Source organism: Tetrahymena thermophila (assembly GCF_000189635.1).
Source record: "Tetrahymena thermophila SB210 genomic scaffold scf_8254579, whole genome shotgun sequence".
NCBI classification, from domain to species: domain Eukaryota; phylum Ciliophora; class Oligohymenophorea; order Hymenostomatida; family Tetrahymenidae; genus Tetrahymena; species Tetrahymena thermophila.
The window spans coordinates 50223-74495 of NW_002476350.1; the positions used below are offsets into that span (position 1 = coordinate 50223).

Here is a 24273-nt window from a genome sequence, read left to right on the forward strand (position 1 = left end):
AATTTAGTAAAAATAAACCATAGACATATATAAACATACATACATATATGCAGGTAAATTCACTAGTGAAATAATATAAACAAATTCAACTGTAAGTGGTTTCTGTTTGCGTAAAATCTAAATTTCTACTCCAATATTAAACTAAAAATTTAATTGCCATTAAAAAATGCAGATAAAGTACATGTTAACATTTAACTAACTATCTCAAATCAAGCTTTATAAAATATTTTGATTTATATTTTTAAATAGCTTGTATTTTTAATGAAAAACAAATCTTACACTTTTTATTGTAAAAACTCCCATTAAAGAACTTTTAGTCATTATCCCATCCAATTTTTTTGTTTTTGATTATTTAAGTAAATATCTAATCAGTAAATTTACTTTTTAATTAATTGTTACTTCTATATCTATTAAATTATCAAATAATACATTTTTTATTAATTAAAAATAAATAAAAATAAACAAAATTCTAATTTAAAAATTCATTTGAAACTTTCAATAAAGAATTTTATTTTGATTTCAATATTTATTTATCTTAAATAAAATAAATATCCAGCATTCAAATAAAAATGATTGAAATTTTTAATTTAAACCATTAGTTTTGTAAGTTAAAAAATAAATAAATAAAAAATGTAAATGAATTAATCACAGCTAATGTAAAAAATTTCAGAAAGGGTAAAATAGCATAAAAGTTTTATAATTAAAATATTTAAAGTTTGTCAAAAATAAAATTTTAAAAATAATTAATTGTTTTAAATAAGTCTTAAAGCAGTTTTTATACTTAATGTTAGTTTATTTAATTAATTTACATAAACATTTGTCAAAAAGTAATCTTAGATTATATTTATTATACACAGATAATTGGTTGATTATTAGAATGTGTTTTATTTTCAGCAATTATTAAAAATAAAAAAATTAAATGCAAAATTAGAAAAATACTTATTTATTTATTGATATATAGATAGATATATTTATTTATTTCTATCAATAAAAATCATACCAAAATTATTATTAATTTAAAAGGCAAATAAATTGATATTTTTGCAGAAAATAAAATAGTAAAAATACTTTTAGTAGGAATTTAATATTATTATACGAATATTATAATTTATATATTTTTATTTTTAACAATAATTTAGATTTAGTAAGCAAAAATTTTAAATTAGATTATCTAATTCAATAAAATAGTTTCTTTCCTTATTAGAGGAAGACACTGTTATTTCTTCTTAATTCAGAGTTGATCGGTTACTTAACAGGTGAACTAAAATCGTTGTTGTAGAGTTCTGGTTTTTGCTCTTAAGGTAAAGCTATTGAGCTAGAATTCTTATGCAATGTAGATTATGGTAGGCTCTGAGCTATTTGGTGTTCATCATGGCTTTAGAAGCGACTTCTAGGGTTTTAAAACATTTAGATATTTTCAGGAGTAGCTAATTTATGCTAGTAGCCTAAGCAATTATTAATCATTTTTAGCTATTTAATTCTTTGGTGATCTTGGAACATTCCAGGAATTGAGGGGGTCAAACCATTAGCCTTTAATATTATTTAATAGATTTGTTTTAAGCCATACAAAATTTTAATAAATTTACCTCAAAAACTTATTTGTTAATTTTTAACTCTCTTTTGTCCATATAATCTTTATTGTTGTGAGTTCTATGATACATCTAATTTTTTATAAAATATTTTAATATTATCATAGAGAATAATGATGGTCATGAATCATTTGAATTTATCTACCTAATCTTTTAGCTCATTTTAATATTCTCTTTTCATAGCTTCTTGATATTACTTTACTTCATTTTGCTATTCTAAAACTTCTTTATCCTATTTTTTTATGAAGAAAAACTATTTTTTCCAAATTTGATGTGTTTGTTGACTTTACTTTCTAAAGCAAATAATCATGATATTTGATTTTATCAATTGTAACAGCGATTTAAGCATCTTATTTCAATTGCATCTAGTTTTTCAGTGTTGAATTTATTGCTGTTTTAATCTTTATTAAAATAAATAATTTTTTTTTAATATATTTTTATTATTTAATCTATTTTTAAATAAAAGTGATCATTTTTGTTTTTTCCTATAAAATAATATTTATTTTATATTACTTTCTAACGTTGTTAAAACTCTTCAGCTTTCTTTTCTTCTTCTAGTTGCAATCTACGTTAGTTGTATTCATCTACTAATTTTTTTTCTAAGTTTCTTCTGTCTTCGATTTGCTTAAGATGATTTTCTAAGTATATGTTTTGCACTGGATTGTTCATGCTTTTATAATACCTCTGTTTCAGTTAATCTAAAAACTTTTAAAGTTTGAAATATTCAATAAATGATCATTTATTTATTTATTGTTTTATTTTAAATTACTTGCTCTCTTCTTTAGTCTTACAAAGAAAGCTAGTTGAATTCTGATTAGGCCAGCTACTTGTTTCTCTCTCTAGCTCTTTCCATTTCTATTTTTTTGATCTAATTTTTTATCAAAAATTGATCAAAAGCAAACAAAAATATTAAATAAATACCTCTTCTTGAGCATGATTTGCATTTAGGAGTTCACTTTTAACAAAGTATTTCTCTTGTAATTGAATTTCTTTGAACCTCTTTTCCTATTCCTCAGCATCTTTAATTCTTTTTTCTGCTGCCATTCTTTCCAGCTCTCTTTCTTTAAGCTAATTTTAATTCATAAATAAAATCATTAAGATATATGAAAATTCAGTTATCTTTACTTGTTGCTATCTCTTTTATTCAATCAAGCTATAATTAAAATCTCTACATTATTAGTGTTACTTTTCATTCTACACTTATCTTTACTCAAAGTAATCATTCATCATCTATAATTAAAATTAATTTTATAAATATACAATGAATTATATAAGGATTACTCTATCATGCAAAGACTGATATTAGCCTGTACCATTTCTTCTCTCGTTTTCCTACTCCCTTTAAATTTACTAATGCTAGTCAATACTGACCTTAAGATCTTGTCTATTATTGAAATAAAATATAATCTTTCAAAATCTACATATCACTAATTTTTATTTGCTATACCTGTAATTTTTTTTAATTTCGTCTTCTAACTTTTTCTATTCATCAACAAGTTCTCCTTATTTTCTCATCTGCAAATCTTGCAGATAAGCCCATTCATTTTTATATTTTTGCACTTTTATTAATGTATTTAACAAATTAATAAAAAATGTATAGGATTGTTTTAAGTAAAATATTAATATGGCAACTCAATAAAGTGCTAAATTACAGTCTGGAGAATATCTTAAAGGGGATTCTTAATACATTTCGCTAACAATATTTACAGATTTTCTTCAGCAAAATGACTGCTTTTAACTAAAATAATTGATGAGTTATATTTTTATTTAGAATAATTATTATTAAATTTTTTTTTTTGCTTAATTAATCTGCTAATCTTCGATTGGGTTTTTAATGAAAAATATATGTATAGTAAAAAATAAATTTCTAAGAACCTTAATGGCTATAAATTACTATCTTATTTGTTCAGTGAACAATAAATTATAAAGTAAAATCTTAATTTTTTTTCAATAAATTTTAATAAATTTACATTTTGTAGGATTTTTCTAATAATTATTAAAATGGAATAAAAATTTGCTTGAAATTTTATTATAATTATCCTTAATAACTCACTTTAAAAATATAATAACAATTACATATATAAAAATTTTCTTTTAAAATGTTTGTTAAAATTTTTTAATTACAGACAGTTCAAACCTTTTTAACTAAATTAAAATATTCTAAAAAGTTCTCGAAATGAGCAGCACTTTTAATGTAAAACATATCTTCACTAAATTCTTAAGCTTTTTGTCTAGAATTACTTACTAACTCCTATTTGACTTCTTTTGGCCTATTAAAAAAAATTATTATTAAAACAATTAAATAAAAATTATTTTACATTTAAACAGCTTTTAAAGTTGCTTCAACATATTCATCTTCATTTTCACACAAAAACCCGAAATTTTCATTTTAAATAATATCTTTCAAAGGGCCAGCGCTCTTATGTGCTATCGTAATTAATCCTCCAGCCTTATTTACATTAAAATTCTCTATTAAAATTTTCTCTATATTTCAAATAAAAATCTACCATCATTTCGACGACTGCAATTCCAAAGTGCTCATCTTTCATAGTGTGCAATCCAATATCACTTTGCTCAAATATTTTCAAAATATCTTTGAAAGATGGATTTTTGATAAATTAAATTTTATCACTAAGATGTCTTTATTCAACTTCTTTTTTGAGATTGCTTAACAACTACTCGTCATCATCGTTTCTCACAGATCCAACTACTCTCTATTTTTTATGTTAAAACAAGTAATTAGAATATTTATTTTTATTTAAGGTATTACGAATTATAGTTTATGCTTTTCTTCATCTGTTAATCTCGAAAGCACTCTTTCAAAAACTCTGATTTGCATCATGTGGTCTTTTTCAGGGCGGAATTAGGCGAAAGACATAATTTGTACAGTTGAATTTTCTTAATTCTTTTCTAACTCAAGTAAAGAAGTAACATTACATGGTGGATATCTTTTAATAAACATAATTTCTATTATTTCATAAAAATAGATTTTGTTTCAATTTAATTTACAATTTCACTGATTCTGTAATAGTTTCGACTTAACGACAAGGAGCCCACAAACTTCTAATATGATCATCTGTCCATGTTGAATTAGTGAAAGTCATATCTACATAATTTCCCATGAATTTGTACATTTTTGTTAATATCAAATAGTAGAAAAACTTAATATTAGAAAAGAGTCCAGATTATGCAATAAAGCCTCTATTATTAAAAGATTATTCATTTCTAATGACTTTTTAAATCATATCTGAGCTTATAAATGGATAGTGAGTGTATGAGACAACCTTACATCCTAAAAACTTTTTAACAACAATATAGGAAAAGGCAAAACCTGTGGAATCAAAGAAAATATCAGGTTGGTATTTAAGCAGACATTTAAAAGTATAAATCATTGTTCCAATAGCTTAAAGGATCATAGTAGCTACTCTAAAAGGTTCGAGCAGTTTTCTACCTGAAACCCTGATAAATTAAATCTTATCTTTAAGCTCAAGAACATTAATATTAAACCTGTCAGTTGCTTTCTTTAAAATATCCTCTCCACTAACTTAATCTCCTTTAAATCAATTAATAATTGAATAAAATAGATTTGACTATATTAACATACCTGTGTATATAACCAGTTCAAAATTTTCCCTATATGCTACACAATTTAAAAGTGAATAAACCAAACACCATAGAACTTTTTCTCCGCCTCCTGCTGAATTGCTGTTTGAGGAAAAATCATTGTAAAAACAAAAAATCTTTGATTTGAATTGTGTTAATTACCAATAAGGATGGAAAAATGCTATTTTCAATTTTGAATTCCCTTTATTTCTAATAAACTTTTTTAACCTGACTACAAGCTTTAGTAAAGTATAAATAGCCAATAGAGGAAGAAATACATATAAAAAGCTGATAATCAAAATTTTAAAAATAAATGAGGCCATCTTCTTGTTATTCGTCTTGCAATGATCAATTTACTTAAAACAATAATACTTTTATTTAATTAATTATTGTATTAGTTTTTTTGACGTGTAATAATAATACAAAAAGATTAACTTTCAATAGATTTGATAAAGATATTCAAACAAATAAATACATAAATATATTTATTTTTTTTTTCTAAATATTATTTTTTATCAGAATTCATTAAATCCTGATAGTAATTTATTTAATTAAAAGCATCAAAAATACTTATTTATTAGAAGTATAATTTGCTAACAATAAATTAATATAAACTGTAATTTATTTTTCTGGCTTAAATAATTACTTGATCTATAAATATTTAAATACCAATTGTTGCATACTTTAAAAATAAACAAACTTATAAGACAATACAACTAACTAACCAAACATAAATCCAGATTTTTATCAAATATTTTTTTATTTTTCTACAATCCTTTAATCATTTTATTTAAATTCCACATCAAAAATCTAAATAAATTCTATTATTATTTTCTCAAATTGCTTTCAAATTAGTTATAATTAATTAACCAGAATCTAAATTAAAGGTATTAAAAAATATTTTTATTTGGAATTGAAGTAAAAATCATATTAATTTCTTTTCTTAAATAAATTCTAAAAATGAATATTTTAATGCTTTTATATAATTTAATGATAAATATACAAAAAAGGTAACTAACCTAAAACATAAATCCAGATTTTTATTACATATTTTTAAAAATTATTTTAATAATAAATAATAAAAAAATTACTTTTTACTTAAATATTTTATCATTTTATTTCAATTACTTATCAAGAATTCAATTAAATTCTATGATTTTTTCTCAAATTTCTTTCTATTTAGCATATGAATTAATTTTTGTCTGAATTCTAAAAGCTTTAACTTGTCTTTTTGCTGCATCTCATTCATAAATTGCTTTTGATTTTTTTTTTGATTAAATTATTCAATTTTTTATGAAATAATTTTTTGGTTTTATTAAATAATAAAAATCATCATAATATTTTAGAAGAATGACTAAAATTAATATAAATTGTTTTGATCATCAAAAGTTATTTTTTTATGATTTAAATTAATGAAATTCTTTTTTTGAGATGATGTTATTAAAGTAATATTTCACTTAGACTAATAAGCATAATTATTTTATAAGATTCACAAATGTAGTTTGGGAGATGTATTTTGTTATGTATTTTTTTATGTGCTTGATTTTTATGGGGAGTCTTACAAAGTTCCGTAAGCTTATTACAAGCTTCTTTTGGAGAAAATATTATCATGTTCACTATTAGTTCCAATTACTTCAGTTGCAAATGCCTTTAAATAAGGAATTTATTCTTTAGCTGCTAAAATACCCTTCGGAATATAAAATTTATCTAAGTAATCTTGTGTATTGTTTCCATGCTAGTTAATGTTAAATTCAGTATCATAATATTATTTTTTTTACTATTTCTAACTTACAGAGGATTGAGATTAAAAAGATGTGTTTAATATGTTTTCTTAATTTACTGTATTAGGTTTCTATGTTAGTTATTCATAAGTAGTAAAGAAAAAGTTTTTGATTTAAATTATAAGATCTTCATCTTCAAAGAAATATAGAAGCACCATAGAAAAAATAGATATGACATTTATTTTGGAGTAAATATGAAGTGTGTATTGCAGAGGTTAGCACTATATCTAAGTTGATTATATACTTTTAGGCCCATCGTATTCTACAATCACAATGTAGATGAGTAGCATACAAACTGTACAAATTATGATTGTAAATTTAAAACCTCCTCTTAATTTCATTTAGAATTTTGTTTGAAGATAGTGTAACAGAAAATTCATAGCAGTGCCAAATAGCGATACTAAAGTATGACCAAATAGCATTAAAAATCGAATTCTTTATGATTGAATTTTAGAGCAATCATCTAAATTACCACTTGATAAAATCAGATAGGGGAAGAGAAAATTAGAAGATAAATTTGCTTATCTTGAAGCCATGTCTAAAGGCATTTTAAGCACTGTCCAAATTTCAATTTCTTTTTTTATAGTAAGAAAAATAATTGATTTCTATACCATGATAACAGAAAGACACTCCTTTGGCTATGAAACAGCAACATTCATACAAATGATAATAATAACTAAGTTGTAAATAAAATTGACTACATAGTTAAGGTAAAAAGAAAATCTAACAAATCTTAAACGAATATAAGCATAAGCTAAAAACAGTGTATTTATAATAAACATTAAGTAGGAACTGTGATATATCATTTTCATTAATTAATATCCTTCTTGAGTGCAGTAGCCACCCTTCTCTTGATAAAATTCTAAGCCTTCCATCCCAATAATTGTACTGTAGATAAAAAATTTCATGTTCTGAAAATTGTAATTGATTGATTTTGTCTTAGGCTCATTAATAGTATCCTTTTTTAAATATTCTTCCATTAAAAAATTTTAAATTTCAAAAATTTATTTTGTTTAATACTTGTTCCCAAAAACAAAGACAATGAAAACTTTCTTAAAACAAACTAAAAACTCTAATCAAATATAAAAAAATAATAAAATTAAAAGATATTTAATGTCATTATTGCATTTAACTTTTTACCGTTAATTTTAAGCTAAATATTAAATATATTTTAGTATTTTCTTTTCAGTTTCTGTTGATTGAAATTTTATTTAAAATATTTTTGAAATTAAGCCATTTATAATCATTTTAATTTGATTAAAATATATTTCATAAATCAATAGAATCAATAAAAACAACTTTTTAATTATAGAATTTCATAAAATAAAGAATGTTTTAAAGGATAAAATTGAGGGTTTTAATGCTCATTCATTTTCTAAGTAATATAAATTGATATTTAATTGTAAAAAATTAAAATAAAATAAATGAAGATGATAATTTTTTTAGCAAATTGATAAATTTTAAATTAATTAATTTAAAAATGCTTTTTTATATTTAATTTTATTCTAAAATAAAAAATGGTAGTCAATCAAATTTATTGCTGAAAAATTAATTGAGTTAAACAAGAATAATAAAATTATTTTTATCTTAAAAATGATTGAAATTTTTATTTAATCATACTAAATTTAAATCATTTTTATTTGGTTTTTAAAATTTTTATTCTAAAATAAAAATGGCTGCAAATAAAAAATAATTAAATAAATAAATAAATTATAATTAATTGATTCTAAAGAGTTGGTAGAAGGAGTATTAGAAAAAGTTAGCTATAAGAATAATGAGCATTTAAATTATATTCTAGGGCCAAAACAAAATAGAATGAAGGACTGATAAAGAATAAATATAAAATTAGTCAAAAATTAATAGCGAAAGTATTAAGCTAAATAATTATAATTATTCTTATTTTAATTGAAATTAAAACAAATAAATCAAATATATATCCAAGTCAACTTAACTATTAAAATGCATCTTAGATTCTACCTCGACGAAAATGGTAAAAGAGTTTACACTCTCAAGACCATCAACGATGAAAACGTTTAAACCCTCAATGCCCATCCTGGTAATTAACTACTCTTGATTAGCTTTTAATGCCTAATATATTCAATAATTTATTTATTTATTTTCACGTTATTAATTTTTTATTAATAAATTAAAAAACAGCTCGTTTCAGCCCTGATGACAACTACCAAAAGGAAAGATACGAATGCAAGAAGAGATACAATTTACTTCCTACCTAACAACCTGAACTTAAGCTCTGAGTGACTAGATAAATAGATAATTTATAATAAAGCGATTTTGCGTCAATTAAATAGTAACTATATAAAGTGTAAACAATACTAAAATATAAAGATTGAGGGAATAGGCATCTAAACAGATAAAAATATATGCATAATTCAAAAATAGTGAGTGAGAGACAGCAATTCAATTAATTTGATTTTTAAGCAGCAATAAATAAATATTTTACTTCAAAGCAAATATTATTAATATCTTATAAAAAAATAAATTATAATAAAAACACTATTTAAATTGTATTTACCTGCTAGTTTTGTTTTATGTATCTATTCAAATCTTTTATTTTATATTCTCTCATCATTCAATTACAATGTTTATATCATTCAAAATGATTTCTGTTTATTAAATTCTATTTTTAGTTTACTTTTGAATCTTATTAAAATATTTTATATGTTGTTGGTAATTAATTATTAAAGACCAATTAGCATTCAATTTTTTATAGAAATCTAGTTTGTTTTTTTCAAGTTAATTTGATTGATTATGCTTTTGTATGATACTCAATTAATTTACTGAATTTAATTTTAATAAAATTGTTTTTAAATTACTACAGTAACTCTAATATATCATATATATATAAAAAATAATATTAAATGGTAGATTCTTTTTAAATAAAAAGATAAGATTGTTTAGATTATTAGATTTGTAAATATATATTTTCATATAACTTTAAAGATGTTTTTTTAGTCAAAATCATACTTAAATAATTATTGCAAAAATATTTTTTTTATTATTAGTAAGCAATTCATAGATTATATTTGAAAAATAGTAGTAGATTAAAATCGTTTACTCTATATTTATTCTGTATTTATTTATACACTTTATATAAATTATAAGAAAAGGGAACATAATTATTTTTTAATTTCAGATAACTCATAAAAAATTAAAAAAGTGTTATAAATGTCATCAAAAAATGATATAATATTTTACTATTCTCTTAATTTTTTTCAGTTAGCTACTTAATAATAATCTATTTTGTAGATCAACTCCATTGAAGCTTTTGATAAAATTAAAATTATTTATTGAGTGAAAATAAAATAAAATCAAATCAAAAATTTTGCTAAAAAGTGTTAACAATAAAAATATTCACATCAAATATTAATAACAATTTTATCAAATTATTCTAAAAGTAAAAAAATAATCTTACCATATTTGGATGTTTAACATGCAAAGATTTTTACAATTTGCAAGAACTTTGCATAAATTTTTAGCTCCTTTATCTTGAATGTTATTATTTCTGATAATTAATTAAAAAAATATTAAATGATTTATTCAACAAATTAAAATTTTTTTTATTAAATTAGAACAAAGTTTTTCATATCAATTTGAATAAAAATAAAATGATTTTTACTCTAATATTAATGTTAATGCATAAAGACTGCTGCATTATGTTAAACCCTAATAAACCGATAAAGCTCCATCATCACCTATTTCATTATTTCTATTAATTAATTTAAAATTAATATTATATATTATTTTTTTTAAATATTTTCTAAATCAAATAAAAACTTCTTATTTTTTTAAATTAATTTACCTCAAATCTAGGTACAAATTTGATATTCTAGTCCAGTTTTTTAAAACAGAGCCAAATTCTAATGCTCCAATAGTCTGAATCATATTATTACTTTTATAGTAATCAAAGAATAAAAAATAAAATAATTATTTCAGAGAAAATTTAAAATAAAAAAATTTAATTTTTATCAATTAAAATTAATTTAAAAATAAAATAATTATTAATTTTACCCCACATAAAGTTTTAAAATGGAGAGACAAGTAAAATTAGAAATAGCTTTCCCTATGCTTGTTATACCTTGAGCTCCAATTGAATTATCACTTTAATTAACAGTTTATAAAATTTTAAGCTTAGATATTTATGAAATAAAATTTTTCTTAAATAATTATAATATACATTAAGCAATAGCCGTTCATAAAGAATATTAAATCCCAATCAGAAAAGTTAAAAAAAAATATTTAAAGAATTTAATTAATGATTAATGAATAAAAATGATTTAAAATAAGGATAAACTATTTACCCTATCTATAAATCTAATACTTCAAGTGATGAACAATTTGATAAACCATAAATTAAATTTGATGTCCCTTAAGTCCCAATAATATTTTAGCTTTTAATTAAATGATTAAATTTAAATCTAAATATTTTAATGATTAAATGATATGTTCTCTAATTAACTTCTATATTGAAAAAGTTAATCAATAAAGATACCCTAAATAAAAATAAAAATGTGTTTGTTTTACTTTAAACATAATTCCAAACTCTATAGATTAGCACATTATGCTAAAGAAGAACCTAAGTAAAACGCCCCTTTTTCTTCTACTTTATTTTTTCTTTTAAAATATTGTTTTAATTTAGCTTTTATTAATTATTTTGTATCTAATATGCATTTCATTTTTTATAAGTGATTTAAATTTTAAAGAAAAAAGAAGATAAAATTATTAATTTAAATATAAAAAATAAAAATTAAATTTTTCAATACATTTATTTTATTGTTTGCAGTTATTTTTATTTTTATATTATTTTTGAAAAAAATAGACAATTCTTATTAATAATTTAAATAAATTAAAGTTAAATTAATATAATACTCAAATTAAAATTTTTCAAATATTCACTTATTTTATAATTTATTCTTTGCTTTAAATTACAAAAGAGATAGATGCCAATAATAGAAAAAATATAAATTACTCAAGAGAGAGTTTTAGTTTGGAGAGATTAGTTAATTTAGATAAAGAACATGCCAAATCTGATACACCTTATGATCCAATTTCATTAACCCTTTTATTTATTTTTAAATGAATTAAAATAATATTTTTCTATTACATAATAAATAGTATAAAAACAAACTGAGTAATTAATATTTTGATAGTTTGTTTATTTTCAATTGTTTTTTTTTAATTATTAAAAGTTTAATTAAATTAATTTATGTTGTTTACATAAGATATAGTTCTAAATTTGATATATTAGTACAATTATTCAATTCTGAGCTTAAACATGATACACCTTCATCTCCTAGTTTACTACTGCTTTATTTTAATGATGAAATCAATTTTAGAAATGAATACTAAAATAAAAAACAAAAAAATTCTATTGAATTTATTATTATTTTACTGTAACAATAAGTTTAATCTAGAAAGATATTTGCATTTTGATAAAGAAGAGCCTAAATTTTTAATACCTTCAATACCTATTTAATTGCCCCTTTGTTATTTATTGATAAAAGTATTTTTTTTTAAATTCTTGTTTATAAAATTAAATGCTGAAAAAAATAAAAATAAGTTTTGTTTTTAAATTTATAAATTATTAATTTTACATTAAAGTTTTGAAAAATTATTTAAATTATATAATAAAATTATGATTACACTAAATTAAGATACAAATCTGATAGATTTGGACAATTTACTAAAGAAAATGCTAAAAGTGAAATGCCTTCATCTCCTAATCTTTATTTACTTTGAGAAAATAAAATTTTTTATTTTATTAATTTATAAAATAGAAAAATCAAATTCTAAACAAAAATTAATAGATTTTAAATTTAATCTTTAAAAATTTTTTTTAGAAAATATTTTTCATTTTAAAAATAAAACAGAAAATTTTATATTTAAAAATAATAATTAATTTTACCTCAATAATAATTTCAAAGTTTAAAGTTGATAGCAATTTTCAAGAGCAAAACCTAAAGTTTGTATGTCTTATAGTTTTATTTCATTTGTTCTAGATAGATATAAAATATTATAAAAAATGTATCTAAAATAAACAATTAAACAAACTAATATAAAAATTAAGATATTTTAATAAATAAAATAATTTTACTAGAAATTAATAATTAAAACTGTGAGATTTGTACATTTAATTATAGCTGAACTTAAGTTCTTAATATCTTGTTCATCTGCTTCCTCTTAGCTTTGAGTGTTTGTTTGCAATAAATTAAGAAAAAGTTATTTCATTTTATTTCAAGAAAGAAACAAATAATAATTAAATAATAAATTAACATTTTTTTAAGAAATGAATGAAATAAATAATTTTTTTTCTAAAAATATTTTTATAAGCTGAAATTTATTTTACAGCAGCATTTAAATATATATAATTATCTATTTAATTATTATTTGTTAAAATTAATTTACTTTAATTTAATCATAACTTTATATTGTGATGATAGTGAAGAGTTAAGAAACTTTTTTTTTAGAAAAATTAATATTATTATCATTTTTTAAAGATAATTTTATACATCTTTTAAATGACCATAGTATTATAGTTTTTAATCCATTCTATATTTTAACTTTGTATTATTTGCTATTTTTTTATTTACTTGTTTAGTATTTTTAATTCATAATATTTGTTTTTATTTTATAAAAAATTAGATAATTTTACCTATAAAACAAAGTAAACTAAATTAAATTAAACAATTTTTGTATTTAAATCCAAATTTTTTTTTTTCTTTTTTTGCTAAATTTAATATTCTAAGTTTGAAATTTGATTGAAATATAATATGAAAATGTAGAATCATTTATTTAAATTAATTAATTATAATATTTTTTTTTGTTGGTTGTTAATTTGATTACTTTTATTTTATTAAATATATAATAATATAAAAATTAGATATATTTTAATTTATTGTGAGATGTTTAATTTTTGTAGGTATAATAAGAAGTTTATTTTAAGCAATAGCTCAAATATAAAAAATTAAAAATTTAATTATAGGAATAAAAGAATAAAGTAATACTCAAAAAGGAAGTATGTATGTGATCAATATTTAACTTAATTAAAATTTCATATGTAATTCGATACTTACATTTAAAATAAAATAATAGATTAGAAGGCAAATATTAAATCTTTATTAAAAAAATATATACTTATTCAAGGTATTTATTAATAAATCAATTATCTGATTGGATAAGAAAAATAAGTATTGATTATTAGAAAGGAGATCAAAACCAAAATATTTAATTAATTAACTATTTTGATAGCAATACATAAGAAAGTAGAATATACGAAAATAAAAATTATTAGTATTTTATAAAATATATACATAAAGAATTCACATGAACTAGCTGCACCATTATCCTGCAAATTTAAGTTCTGTTTACATTCAAAAGAGGTAAAAAAAAGAATGTTTATTTTTATCATCAATAGAGTATTTTACATATTATATAAGGAATTATGAACTCCATAAGAATAAGCTAAATGATATAGAGTTTAAGTAAAGATCAACATTCATTAAATCTGTTTCTCCTTCTCCTATCAGTATAATAAATAAAGTATATAATTAATGAAGTTTTAAATTTAAGTCTAATTGTTTTTTAACATTTTTATTATAGCCATAAAGCAAGAATTTTGTGATGAGTGGTAATTAATTAATGATTGAAAGCAATAATTATGATTAACAGCTTTTTTCATTTGAAAAGAAAAAAATAATAAAATTAAGAGAGAAAATACAAGACTTCTTGATAAACTTATTTAGATTTCTTAGAGAAATCCAGAATATAAAGTAAAATATTATTTTTTATGGAAACATTTAAAAGATTTTACTTAAAATACTATTTAAATTAATTCAATATATGCTTTATTATGAATTAAAAATATTGATAGAGATTTAAGAGTTAAAACCAGTCTTAAGATACTCACTCCAAATCTTTCAATTATAGGAAAACAGAAACTCAAAAAATATACCAAGAAAACTAAAGATTAGCCAACAGGTTACTAACCGCGTAATATATTTAAGTTGATTATTATAATTCAAATAATAATCGATTTACCAAATTTATTTGAAAAGAGAAGCCGTTACTAAGAAAAGTGAACTTGAAAAGTAGTATCAGCAATAAAGGAAAATAAAACAAAGAATAACAAGATCAGATTGGTAGCTCGCCCTTCCTCAATCAAGCAAGTAATTCTTAAAATTTTCATTTAATTTTAACAAATAATTTTAAGAAATGCTATTTCTCGACATTTGATTGCAGCCTCATTTGACAGATTTTAACTTCCTTACGTACCTGCTCCTAATTCTTTAAACTAAATAAATGTAAACTTAAAAAAATAAATGAATTTAATGAATTACTAAAAATATTTTAGATGAGTCTTTAATTTCCTATTTAAGTTGGTTCATAAGAAAGGTCTGGTTCTGTAAATGGCTAAAGGACTAAAACTTCTTTTTCTATAGACAGACAAAGTAATAAATTAATTTACTTGCTAATTTATAAAAATTTTAAACTTCTTTAAAAAAATAATAATTTAAAGACTTCAGAATGAATACTGAACCAATTCAATAAGGTTCAACTCCGTAATCAAATTTCTATCTCAAAAATCCCTATCTGTAGTAGTAGCTGAATTAGTAATAAAAATCTTTTAATTAAGATATTGACGAAGATATCTAAATCGATTTGAACGATAGTTAAATAAATTTGGAAATGTAGAATAATTAGTTTTAATAAAAACAATATGAATGTAATTAAAATAGTAATAAAAATATGCCTAACAATAACAACTAAAACAGAGGAGAAAAATATGGAACAAAACTATTTCTTATAAATTAGTAATATACTACTCCTAATTAGCAGCATTAAATATTACCCAATCAATAATTTTAATTACCAAACTAATATGGAAATAAAGAGAATCTAAATAAATTAGAAATTAACACTTATTCAACAAATCGAAATAGCACAAATAGCATTCCTCCTAGTAATTAAAACAATTAAAAGTAATTTTAACAAAGTTTTAATGGTTTTAATAATCAAAACTTTAACACTTTATCACAACCAACAGTTTTTAACAGGACTATGCAATTAAAAAATTAAGGTCTGTAAAATTAGAATGAATTTTGAAAAAATAAACTAGAAATAATAATAAAAAGTAAGTTTTAGTTTATAAAATCTAAGCCTAAAAAATATTAAGCAATTTTATAATATTTAAATAAAAATCCAATCAAAATAGCATAAAACAAGCCTTTCTTTAATAAGTTATTCAAAGTAAGTAAATATTAGCAATTTAGTTTTTTTAGTTTATCTAAAACTGCAAAAAATTATAACTAACTAACTTTAAATTTTTGTGGTAAAAATAAAATAAAGTTTTCTACTTCTTCAAATAATAAAGATGGTAAAAAATTATTTTCCTAAAATTTATATAAGTGTCTCTTTAAATTAATTTAATAAATTATTTGTTGTAATTTAATTGTAAAATTTGAATTTAATGTTTAGATATTAGTGTGTTTTAATGTTTTAACTTAGATATTTTAATTTAGTTAGCTTTATTATATATAAAATTTTGTATTTCTATGCTAATATTTACAAAAATTAATATTATAAATAGTTTTTTAAAAACTAAATCAAATATTATTTATTTTTAATGAATTAAGTAAGTAAATTCTAAAATAAAAATTGAATTTATTTTATATTTTAAATTAATTAGCCTAAATTTATATAGAGAATGTTTTATTTATATTTCTGCTGTAATAGTAAATCAAATTATATATACAATATTCAAAACTATTTGAAGAATCTATTAATAAAATAGAATAATATTTAACAAGACAAATAAGTTATTTTATATTAATTCTTGTTTTTCAATTAATTTTCTGCTTAATTAGTGTTTCACTGTAATGTCTTCATCCTAAAAGGACTCTTGCTATCCCTCATTTCCTTAAAGTCTTAGCTATAGTTTGGATTGCTGTTATTATTTTATAGGCTTGATTAGAAATATTGTTGTGGTTGGTTTTAGTATTAATTTGATTGTAACTAATTATTATTGTTTTATTTTTAAATCCCACTATAAAGCTGAATTTTTTCATCTTTCATTCTTCTTTCTAAATTAAGTCTATTTAAGATTTCCTTTTCTCTCGACTTTTCTGTCCCCAAAGGAGTGTTCTTAAATTGCCTTTTAATATATTTTAAAACTTAAAAATGCTAAATTTAATTTGATAAATACTCTTTTTATTATTTTTCTTATATTTTTGATGTATTTTCCTTATCTTGAATAATCACCTATTCTCTTCTTGCATTTTCTAACTGAATCCTTCTATTTATTTCTTTTTAGAGAATTAATCAACTTCATTTATGCTTTTTAAAAAGAAAATTAATTTACCTTCATCAATTTTTCTTTTTCTTTCCTCGAACTCAGTTAAAGATTGTTTCTCTATTTTTTAAATTTCCTAAGTGTTATCGAAGTAGCTACTTTGATAAGTTCCATTTAAATTTAGCTTGCTCTTTGGTAAACTTTGGCTTAAACTTAAGGTGTCCCTTTTTTTATCACTCTTATCATCTAATTTATAATAAAATATAAATTATAAATTAACAATTTAAAATATGATTTTACTATATTTAATACTATAATCTATAGACCCTTTCTTTGATTTCTTAAAGTTTATAATGTCAAATTCCTAGGAATTCATTAATTCATCTTCTATTTTTATTGGTTGATTATGCTCAGGTTGTTATCTATTATTATTACTAATAAAATTTGGTTTTCATAAAAGAACTATTTCAAAAAGATGCTTACTATTTAATATCTGATTCTATTAAAACAGATCTGTTATTATTTGAATTTTTTTAGTTTGGTGAGATATTTTATGCTTTTTTATTATAATAGTTATCAGTGCTCTTAGCAAAAGATTTTTCAGGTATTCTTTCCTATTTATTCATATTTTGTTGGTAGTTTTAGTTAAAATGGATGTTATTATCTTTGTGTTATGAAACTTAAATGGGGTTCTTATACTGAGACATTTAAGCATGATCGATGCTCTAAGTTTAAGGTGTTTGTTAGTTTTATTAGATCATGATTTCATTCTTTTTAGGAGTTGTTTTAGATGACACATTATTTAATATATTGTTATTGATCAATGCTTTCTTAATCAGATTAAGTTCTTCAAACAATTCTTTTTAGGCTTAAAGATTTTTTCTGACCAACTAATAAAAAAAATATACAATTTAAAATAGTTTATCTATCTATATAAAATACCTTATAAAGATTATTAATCTCATCGAAATAATCGTTTTGCTTCAATTTATCTTCTTTACTGTTGTGCAAATTTTCAATTTAGTTTCTTGAAATATCAGTGGCTTCTATTAATTTTAAAAGATTATTGTTAAGATTTGCAATTTATACTATTTAAAAAATTTATCCGTTATAATTAACAACATAGCAAAATTCTTAAATTTATGTTTGTAAAACAAAAATAAAATTTCAACTTGGGAATTCCTCCTGGATTTTATTTAAAAATGCGTTCAGCTTTGTATCAACCCTTGAGCTTAAAGCCACAATTTTTTCATCAAATATCAAAATCTTTCCTTCAAATGCTGATTTTACTGATTCAATTTGCTATGTTTGTTTAAGTATTTAATTAGTTAATCTTAATATCTGAAATAAGTAAAATTAAAGCTAATTTTACTTGATTTAATTTCTCATATTTGTTATCTTATCTCTTTAGCTACTATAATTCTTGATCCAATGAATAAACCTTTTGCTATAGTGCTTCCTATTACATAAAATAACTTTTATCACTTGCTAATAATTATTTTAACTACTTAATTCTTCGCCTAAGACTCTAGATGGTCTAGTCTCATCAATATTTATCTAATCTTTTATTTAAATTAATCGAATTATTAAATGTGTAATTCTATTTATATAAAAATTAATAAAATTAATACAGAAAATGGCTCTTCATTTAATTAGTCATAACCTTAATTATGAATCGTTGATGGTTTATAATGCTAAACATTTTGATATTGTGTTTGGTCATTATGTGACTTGCTGTTAGATACCCCAAACGTATGTTAGTGCTAAGACAATCGAATCTACTTATTTAAAAAATATTACCTACTCTCATTTAAAAATGAATTTTGTGTTTTACATTATCTTCTTACTAATACCTGTTCATTTATTAACTGCTATTTTGGTCTTAGAATAAAATATATAATCAATCAACTATTTAAACAAATCTCTTTTTAAATAAAATACAGTAATCTAATTTTTGTATGATGAATAATTATTAAAATTCTTAATTAATTTTTCTATCTATTAATTACATTTTTTACAATTGATTTATCAAATTTAACATTTTTAATTAAAGTAAAACCTGTAAATACTAGTTATTTATTATTCAAATCAAGTTTGCTTTTATTATTTTTCATCCAATCATAAATTCATTTTTTGTTAAAAGAATAAAATAAATCTAAGCTATTTGTTTTATATAAATTAAAAATAAAATTTTTGTCATAAAACTTTAATTTGATTTGGCTAATTCATAACATTTTAAATAATTAATAAAAAACTAGGTGTCATGTAATATTTGATTCAGAACACTAATCAAGTTATTATCACTTCTAAAAATTTCTTATCAAAAATTAGGTTATTGATTGATTATTAATAGAATTCAGTTATAGAGAAAGAAAATAATTTAATTGCTTATTTAGTTTGTAGTGTTTTGATTCTATATTTGAGGTAATATTTTATTTAAAATACTTACATTAATTGTGAAGAGAGAATTACTATCATATAGATATAGAAATAAATAACATTTATATATTTTAACGTATCAATTTGATAAAAAATCAAATCATAAATTTCGAAATTAGCAGTAAATTTTAATTTTACCAAACAAATAAACAAATAAATTAATTAATTTATCAATAAACAATTCCTTAAAGTAGCAAAAAATTACAGAAAGAGTAATTGTATAAAAGTTGTTTAACTTAAGGAGTGGTTGGTATCCAATTTGATTGTAAAAATAAAGAATAAAGGAGATATCAGTTTATAGTTTTTTTAAATTAACATAAAAAAAAATAAGGAATAAAAGATTTTTGAGGGAATAGCAAGCATTTATAAGCAAACATAATTTTTATAATCTTTTAATTAAGATAATATGTCAGAAAATTAGTAAATAATTTAAGCAAGAAATCACTCAATTCCTAAATAGGAGAATAATTAAAATAAAACTATTTAAAAGGATAATTAAGATTATCAGTTGGCATAAAATAATTTGAATGAAAATCCAGTGATTGCTATAATAACAATCCAACTGAATGAAAACATATTCTAAAATCTAGAAATAAGATTTAATGATGAAGCTGGAGAACTTGCAAAGTAATTTTGCTAGCAAACTAATTTGGATCCTCAAATGATTCCGATATTAGAAAATAACATATTAGAGTATAAACAAATCGCAATTTAAGATATTTACTAAAAGGAAAGAGATAATGAAAATATTTTGAAAAGCTAAGAGCAAATAAAAAATGATAACATAGACTCAAATTAAAATGGTAGATAAAATAATTAAATTTAAGGTTTAAGTGAGCATTAAAAAATATAATAACATCAAATATAGCTAGAAGAAAACTAAGAATACACTCCAGCTATAAAAAGGGTTGATAGCTCATTCTAAGCTAATGTTAAAGACTAAAATAAATAAAATTAATATATAAACTAAATAAAAACTTAATAGAACGATGCTACGAAATAAATTAAAATGCAATTTCCTCCTCCTACAAATAATGTCATTAATAATATGCACTTAGATAATCCTTAGCTCAGCAATATTGCTTGGGTTCCAGAAAGAAAATCGTCTAATATTAGTGAAAATATTTCAGTTTGTGAATAGTAAAATTCTTACCAATAAAGTAGAGGTAGAGCTGAAAGTTTTTCTAATTACTCAGTTGCTAATTCATAAATATACGATTAACCCTAAAATTTATTAAAAATGATGAATTCTTTTGCATAAAATAATTTTAATAACAGTCTTTATCAGTCATCATCAATATACTTTTAAAAATCTAACCAAAGTAAACTTTTAATCTAGTTTAATTTATAAAAAATGTGCTTTGAAATCTTAAACTTGTTTGAAATTACTAATATTAAAGTTAAAATTTATGTTTTTATTTTGCTTAATTGCATAGCAATATCATTAAATAAAATTAAAAGAATTTTTTAAAAGCTCAAGAAAATCTAAATCATGTTAAAGCTTATTTGAAAATATTTTATAAAAATAGAAAAGAGCCAATAAAATTAAGAAATGGTTAAAAGTAGAAGTTAGTCTCTATTTAATAAATCACATAATGATTGTTCATTTATTCAAAATACAGAATGTACTTTCAAACCTACTATAAATCCTATTAGTGAATAGATAGTTTAAGAAAAATAAAAACATTTATAAAGAAGCTCAACTCATGAAAGGCTTTATGAAATGGTAATAATATAAAAGACAATCAATTATAATAAATAAGTAAATAAAAATGCTTTTTATAATAAATAGGGGTTAAATAAAATATAGCAAAAAGATGATTCTTTTGATAAAAAATCAGCAAGAAATGAAAGAAAATCCTATAATCCTTCATTAAATTAATCAGTTTAAGGTAATTTATACGGAAACATTTAAAATATTTATTTTGATTGTTATAAATAGCTATCACAGAAAGACTCTTTAACTATTCAAAAAGACACTAGTTACAAAAGTATTTTTTATTGTAAAATAAAGCTTAGGTTACATTAATTGATTTAAAATAGGTAAAAAGATTTGCAAAAGAGCATTCAAGAAAAAGAACTTAAAGAATTATAAGAATGCACTCATAAACCATAGATAAATGAGATTTCTTAAAAATTGATAGTAAATCGATTAGCATATTAAATAAAAAAACTATTAATGATCAAATAAAAAACTAAAGATGTAAAAAAGAGGAGATCCTGGCAGGAGAATAGAAAATGAATTAATAAATTAAAATAAGTACTCTGAAAAGAAAAAAAGTATTGCAAAAGCCAAAATTTTAGAAGAAGAAATGAAAGGCTGCACATTTTAGCCAAGAATAAACGAGCTAAGTGAATACATTTGCAATATGAAAGAATAAAAAGATAATTGTGGCAATACCGAGAATTAAGATAAATAAAACAAATCAAAGCAGCAACAAAGATTTGAATATCTCTTTGAAATAGGAAAATAAAAGAGCTTTTAAAAATCCTAACCTACCCCTGCTTAATTAATGTAAATTTTATTAATTAATTGTCTAAAATCTAAAAAAACTCTTATAAATTTAATAATTATCAAAAATTTAAAAAACTCTTATAAATATACTTAAAAATATGTAATTAAATCAAAAACGAATTTTTATTCGAGAATAATTCTATCAGTAATTACTCTTATAAATTATCTAAGCTATAATACATTCAATTAACATTATTCTATACAAAGACTAACAAAAAAGCGATTATATAAATCCGTAACACATAATTAAATAGAGTCATTTTAGCTTCTTTTTTGCAATTTCTAAACAGTTGTATTTGAAATTCTTATACAATTTTTTGAAGCTTAATAGAAAGTGTCAGGCTTCAGATGCCTTTTTAGTCTCATTAGATAATTAATAATAAAGAGAGTATAATTATTTTTTTACCTATCAGAATTGGTAATATGAAATTTTGCAAAATGACCCAACTATTTAATAGTCAAAATTAAAAGAATAAAAATATAAAGTTAATTGCTTCAAAAAAAAATTTGTTTAAATTTATTTAAGAAAGAATGCAAGTAATTTAACAAAACGTAAGGTTTGTTTTATATGATTTTTAATAATTTTTAATATTTTTTGAGAAATATTCTATTTAAAATGGATGTTTGTTATTTAATAAAAAGTTATTACATACAGTTAAAAATAAATTTATTCTCTTATAGAAATTAAATTTGATACTGTCTAATAAATTTTTGAATTTTTCGTGTTTAGATAGTTTTATTCAACCCCTCTTTGATTATTAATGCAAATAGAAAAAGATAATTGCTTACAATTAACCATCATTCATTAATTTAAATGATCAAAAGAACTTTATTTATTTAAAAGTGACAAGAACTGCCTTTTCAAACCTGAAATAAACAAAGTATCATAAGACATTAGGAGTTCTTTTTATGAAAGAATATAGCAATATAAAGTGATAAGATAAGAAAAAGAGATTAATTAATTGCGCTAGAAGTTAAATGAATTTAAAGATAAGCAGACTGGATAACCATTTTTTCGGCCATAAACTGGTCGAGCTCCATTTAAAGTATAAAACAAACATATTTTTTATTTAGTCTTTGAATGAAGTTTTAAAAGATTTATTTATTTGTTTATTAATAAAAAATAGTAAAGAAATCAAGAAAATTTAAATGTAAATGAGTTCTTATATCAGTAATTTAAAATAGATAGTAGCAGAAAAGAGAGGGAAATATTAGAAAAGTAGAAAGAAAAACCTTAGTTACAGATAAATGATAACTCTAAAAAAATAGTCTAGCAACTCGAAGATACTAGATTGAGGGAGATATTTAATTTGTTAGATGACGATTAAGATGGATAGATTGACTCGAAAAATATTAATATTACTAGTATCTCTCCAAAAGTACTAGAGTTAATTTCACCTGTTTTATATGAAATGGAGGATTATCATTTTCAGTTAAACTATGAGGAATTCAGCCAAGCTATAAAGCGTTTGGCAAAGGTAAATGAAGAATTTATTAAAATTAATTATTTATTTTATTCTTGTGTTTTAGTAGAAGAAATAAAAGCTGTTATAGACTTATTAATTAAAATTTGATTTTTTTGTAAAATGGAATCAATTTGAATATTTTTTAAAATAATAAGGGAATGACTTCTCAATAAAAAAATGATTTGTTCTTATATTCTAAAAAGCAGAGAGAATCCAATCATAAAAGTTCAAATTAAAATTTACATGTATGTATTGACTTAGATTTGTTATTTTTCGTTTAGTGATAATTTTTAATTAATTAAAAAGTAGGTAACAACAGGTAACATAAAGAAGAATAGTAGTTCATTATCTGTAAATTTAAAATATTGAAAATGATTTAAAATGAATGTATGTATTTATATAGAGTTAACTAACATATTTATAGTTTTAATTTATGTGTATTAAATACTTTAATAATGAAAGAAAAAATATTATGTTTTTATAAAACTAGTTTGGTTTCTTTATTTATTTATTTCTTTGTTTGTTTGTTTGTTTGATTATTTGTTTGCTTCCACAAAAATTAATTGATAAATGA

At 20.9% G+C, this 24273-nt stretch overlaps 8 protein-coding genes across 8 annotated transcripts; 4 read left to right on the forward strand and 4 right to left on the reverse strand. All coding sequences in view use genetic code 6, as the record gives it.

Moving 5' to 3' along the window:
* Positions 1 to 1176: 1176 nt before the first annotated feature.
* TTHERM_00666210 (hypothetical protein) lies at positions 1177 to 3278 on the reverse strand (the record flags this gene model as incomplete). Its single annotated transcript, XM_001019990.2, has 11 exons — positions 1177 to 1530; positions 1587 to 1661; positions 1735 to 1821; positions 1880 to 1990; positions 2103 to 2294; positions 2359 to 2457; positions 2511 to 2657; positions 2715 to 2819; positions 2871 to 2973; positions 3037 to 3148; positions 3242 to 3278. The coding sequence occupies 11 exons, from the start codon at positions 3276 to 3278 to the stop codon at positions 1177 to 1179; spliced, it is 1422 nt and encodes a 473-aa protein (XP_001019990.2).
* A 442-nt stretch (positions 3279 to 3720) lies between these two features.
* TTHERM_00666220 (glycosyltransferase group 1 protein) lies at positions 3721 to 5515 on the reverse strand (the record flags this gene model as incomplete). The annotated part of the gene is made up of 7 exons (XM_001019991.3): positions 3721 to 3859; positions 3908 to 4038; positions 4097 to 4303; positions 4360 to 4537; positions 4599 to 5142; positions 5194 to 5294; positions 5355 to 5515. 7 exons carry the CDS (start codon positions 5513 to 5515, stop codon positions 3721 to 3723), a joined length of 1461 nt encoding a protein of 486 aa, XP_001019991.3.
* A 1108-nt stretch (positions 5516 to 6623) lies between these two features.
* TTHERM_000666221 (transmembrane protein, putative) lies at positions 6624 to 7085 on the forward strand (the record flags this gene model as incomplete). Its single annotated transcript, XM_012798580.1, has 1 exon — positions 6624 to 7085. One exon carries the CDS (start codon positions 6624 to 6626, stop codon positions 7083 to 7085), a length of 462 nt encoding a protein of 153 aa, XP_012654034.1.
* Positions 7086 to 8932: 1847 nt separating this feature from the next.
* Positions 8933 to 9228, forward strand: TTHERM_000666223 (H/ACA ribonucleoprotein complex protein, putative; the record flags this gene model as incomplete). The annotated part of the gene is made up of 2 exons (XM_012798581.1): positions 8933 to 9029; positions 9131 to 9228. The coding sequence occupies 2 exons, from the start codon at positions 8933 to 8935 to the stop codon at positions 9226 to 9228; spliced, it is 195 nt and encodes a 64-aa protein (XP_012654035.1).
* An 817-nt stretch (positions 9229 to 10045) lies between these two features.
* Positions 10046 to 13596, reverse strand: TTHERM_00666250 (cyclic nucleotide-binding domain protein). The gene is made up of 15 exons (XM_001019994.2): positions 13501 to 13596; positions 13397 to 13446; positions 13086 to 13175; positions 12897 to 12986; positions 12635 to 12724; positions 12384 to 12473; positions 12209 to 12298; positions 11961 to 12050; positions 11516 to 11605; positions 11293 to 11382; positions 11003 to 11092; positions 10794 to 10883; positions 10611 to 10700; positions 10407 to 10496; positions 10046 to 10256 (listed from the first exon to the last, which is right to left on the reverse strand). Exons 1-15 carry the CDS (start codon positions 13537 to 13539, stop codon positions 10166 to 10168), a joined length of 1260 nt encoding a protein of 419 aa, XP_001019994.2. The 5' UTR covers positions 13540 to 13596; the 3' UTR covers positions 10046 to 10165.
* A 718-nt stretch (positions 13597 to 14314) lies between these two features.
* On the forward strand, positions 14315 to 16093 carry TTHERM_00666260 (hypothetical protein; the record flags this gene model as incomplete). The annotated part of the gene is made up of 9 exons (XM_001019995.3): positions 14315 to 14370; positions 14428 to 14530; positions 14591 to 14618; positions 14678 to 14760; positions 14862 to 14980; positions 15046 to 15156; positions 15201 to 15291; positions 15342 to 15438; positions 15507 to 16093. The coding sequence occupies 9 exons, from the start codon at positions 14315 to 14317 to the stop codon at positions 16091 to 16093; spliced, it is 1275 nt and encodes a 424-aa protein (XP_001019995.2).
* Positions 16094 to 16858: 765 nt separating this feature from the next.
* TTHERM_00666270 (hypothetical protein) lies at positions 16859 to 19140 on the reverse strand (the record flags this gene model as incomplete). The annotated part of the gene is made up of 11 exons (XM_001019996.2): positions 16859 to 17141; positions 17193 to 17292; positions 17349 to 17525; positions 17580 to 17713; positions 17763 to 18169; positions 18222 to 18325; positions 18452 to 18581; positions 18652 to 18738; positions 18788 to 18841; positions 18911 to 19057; positions 19114 to 19140. 11 exons carry the CDS (start codon positions 19138 to 19140, stop codon positions 16859 to 16861), a joined length of 1650 nt encoding a protein of 549 aa, XP_001019996.2.
* A 756-nt stretch (positions 19141 to 19896) lies between these two features.
* Positions 19897 to 24068, forward strand: TTHERM_00666280 (hypothetical protein; the record flags this gene model as incomplete). Its single annotated transcript, XM_001019997.2, has 11 exons — positions 19897 to 19983; positions 20050 to 21040; positions 21248 to 21444; positions 21511 to 21610; positions 21661 to 21709; positions 21762 to 21861; positions 21920 to 22233; positions 23078 to 23279; positions 23361 to 23711; positions 23855 to 23944; positions 24009 to 24068. Exons 2-11 carry the CDS (start codon positions 20125 to 20127, stop codon positions 24066 to 24068), a joined length of 2379 nt encoding a protein of 792 aa, XP_001019997.2. The 5' UTR covers positions 19897 to 19983; positions 20050 to 20124.
* Between the last annotated feature and the right edge of the window lie 205 nt (positions 24069 to 24273).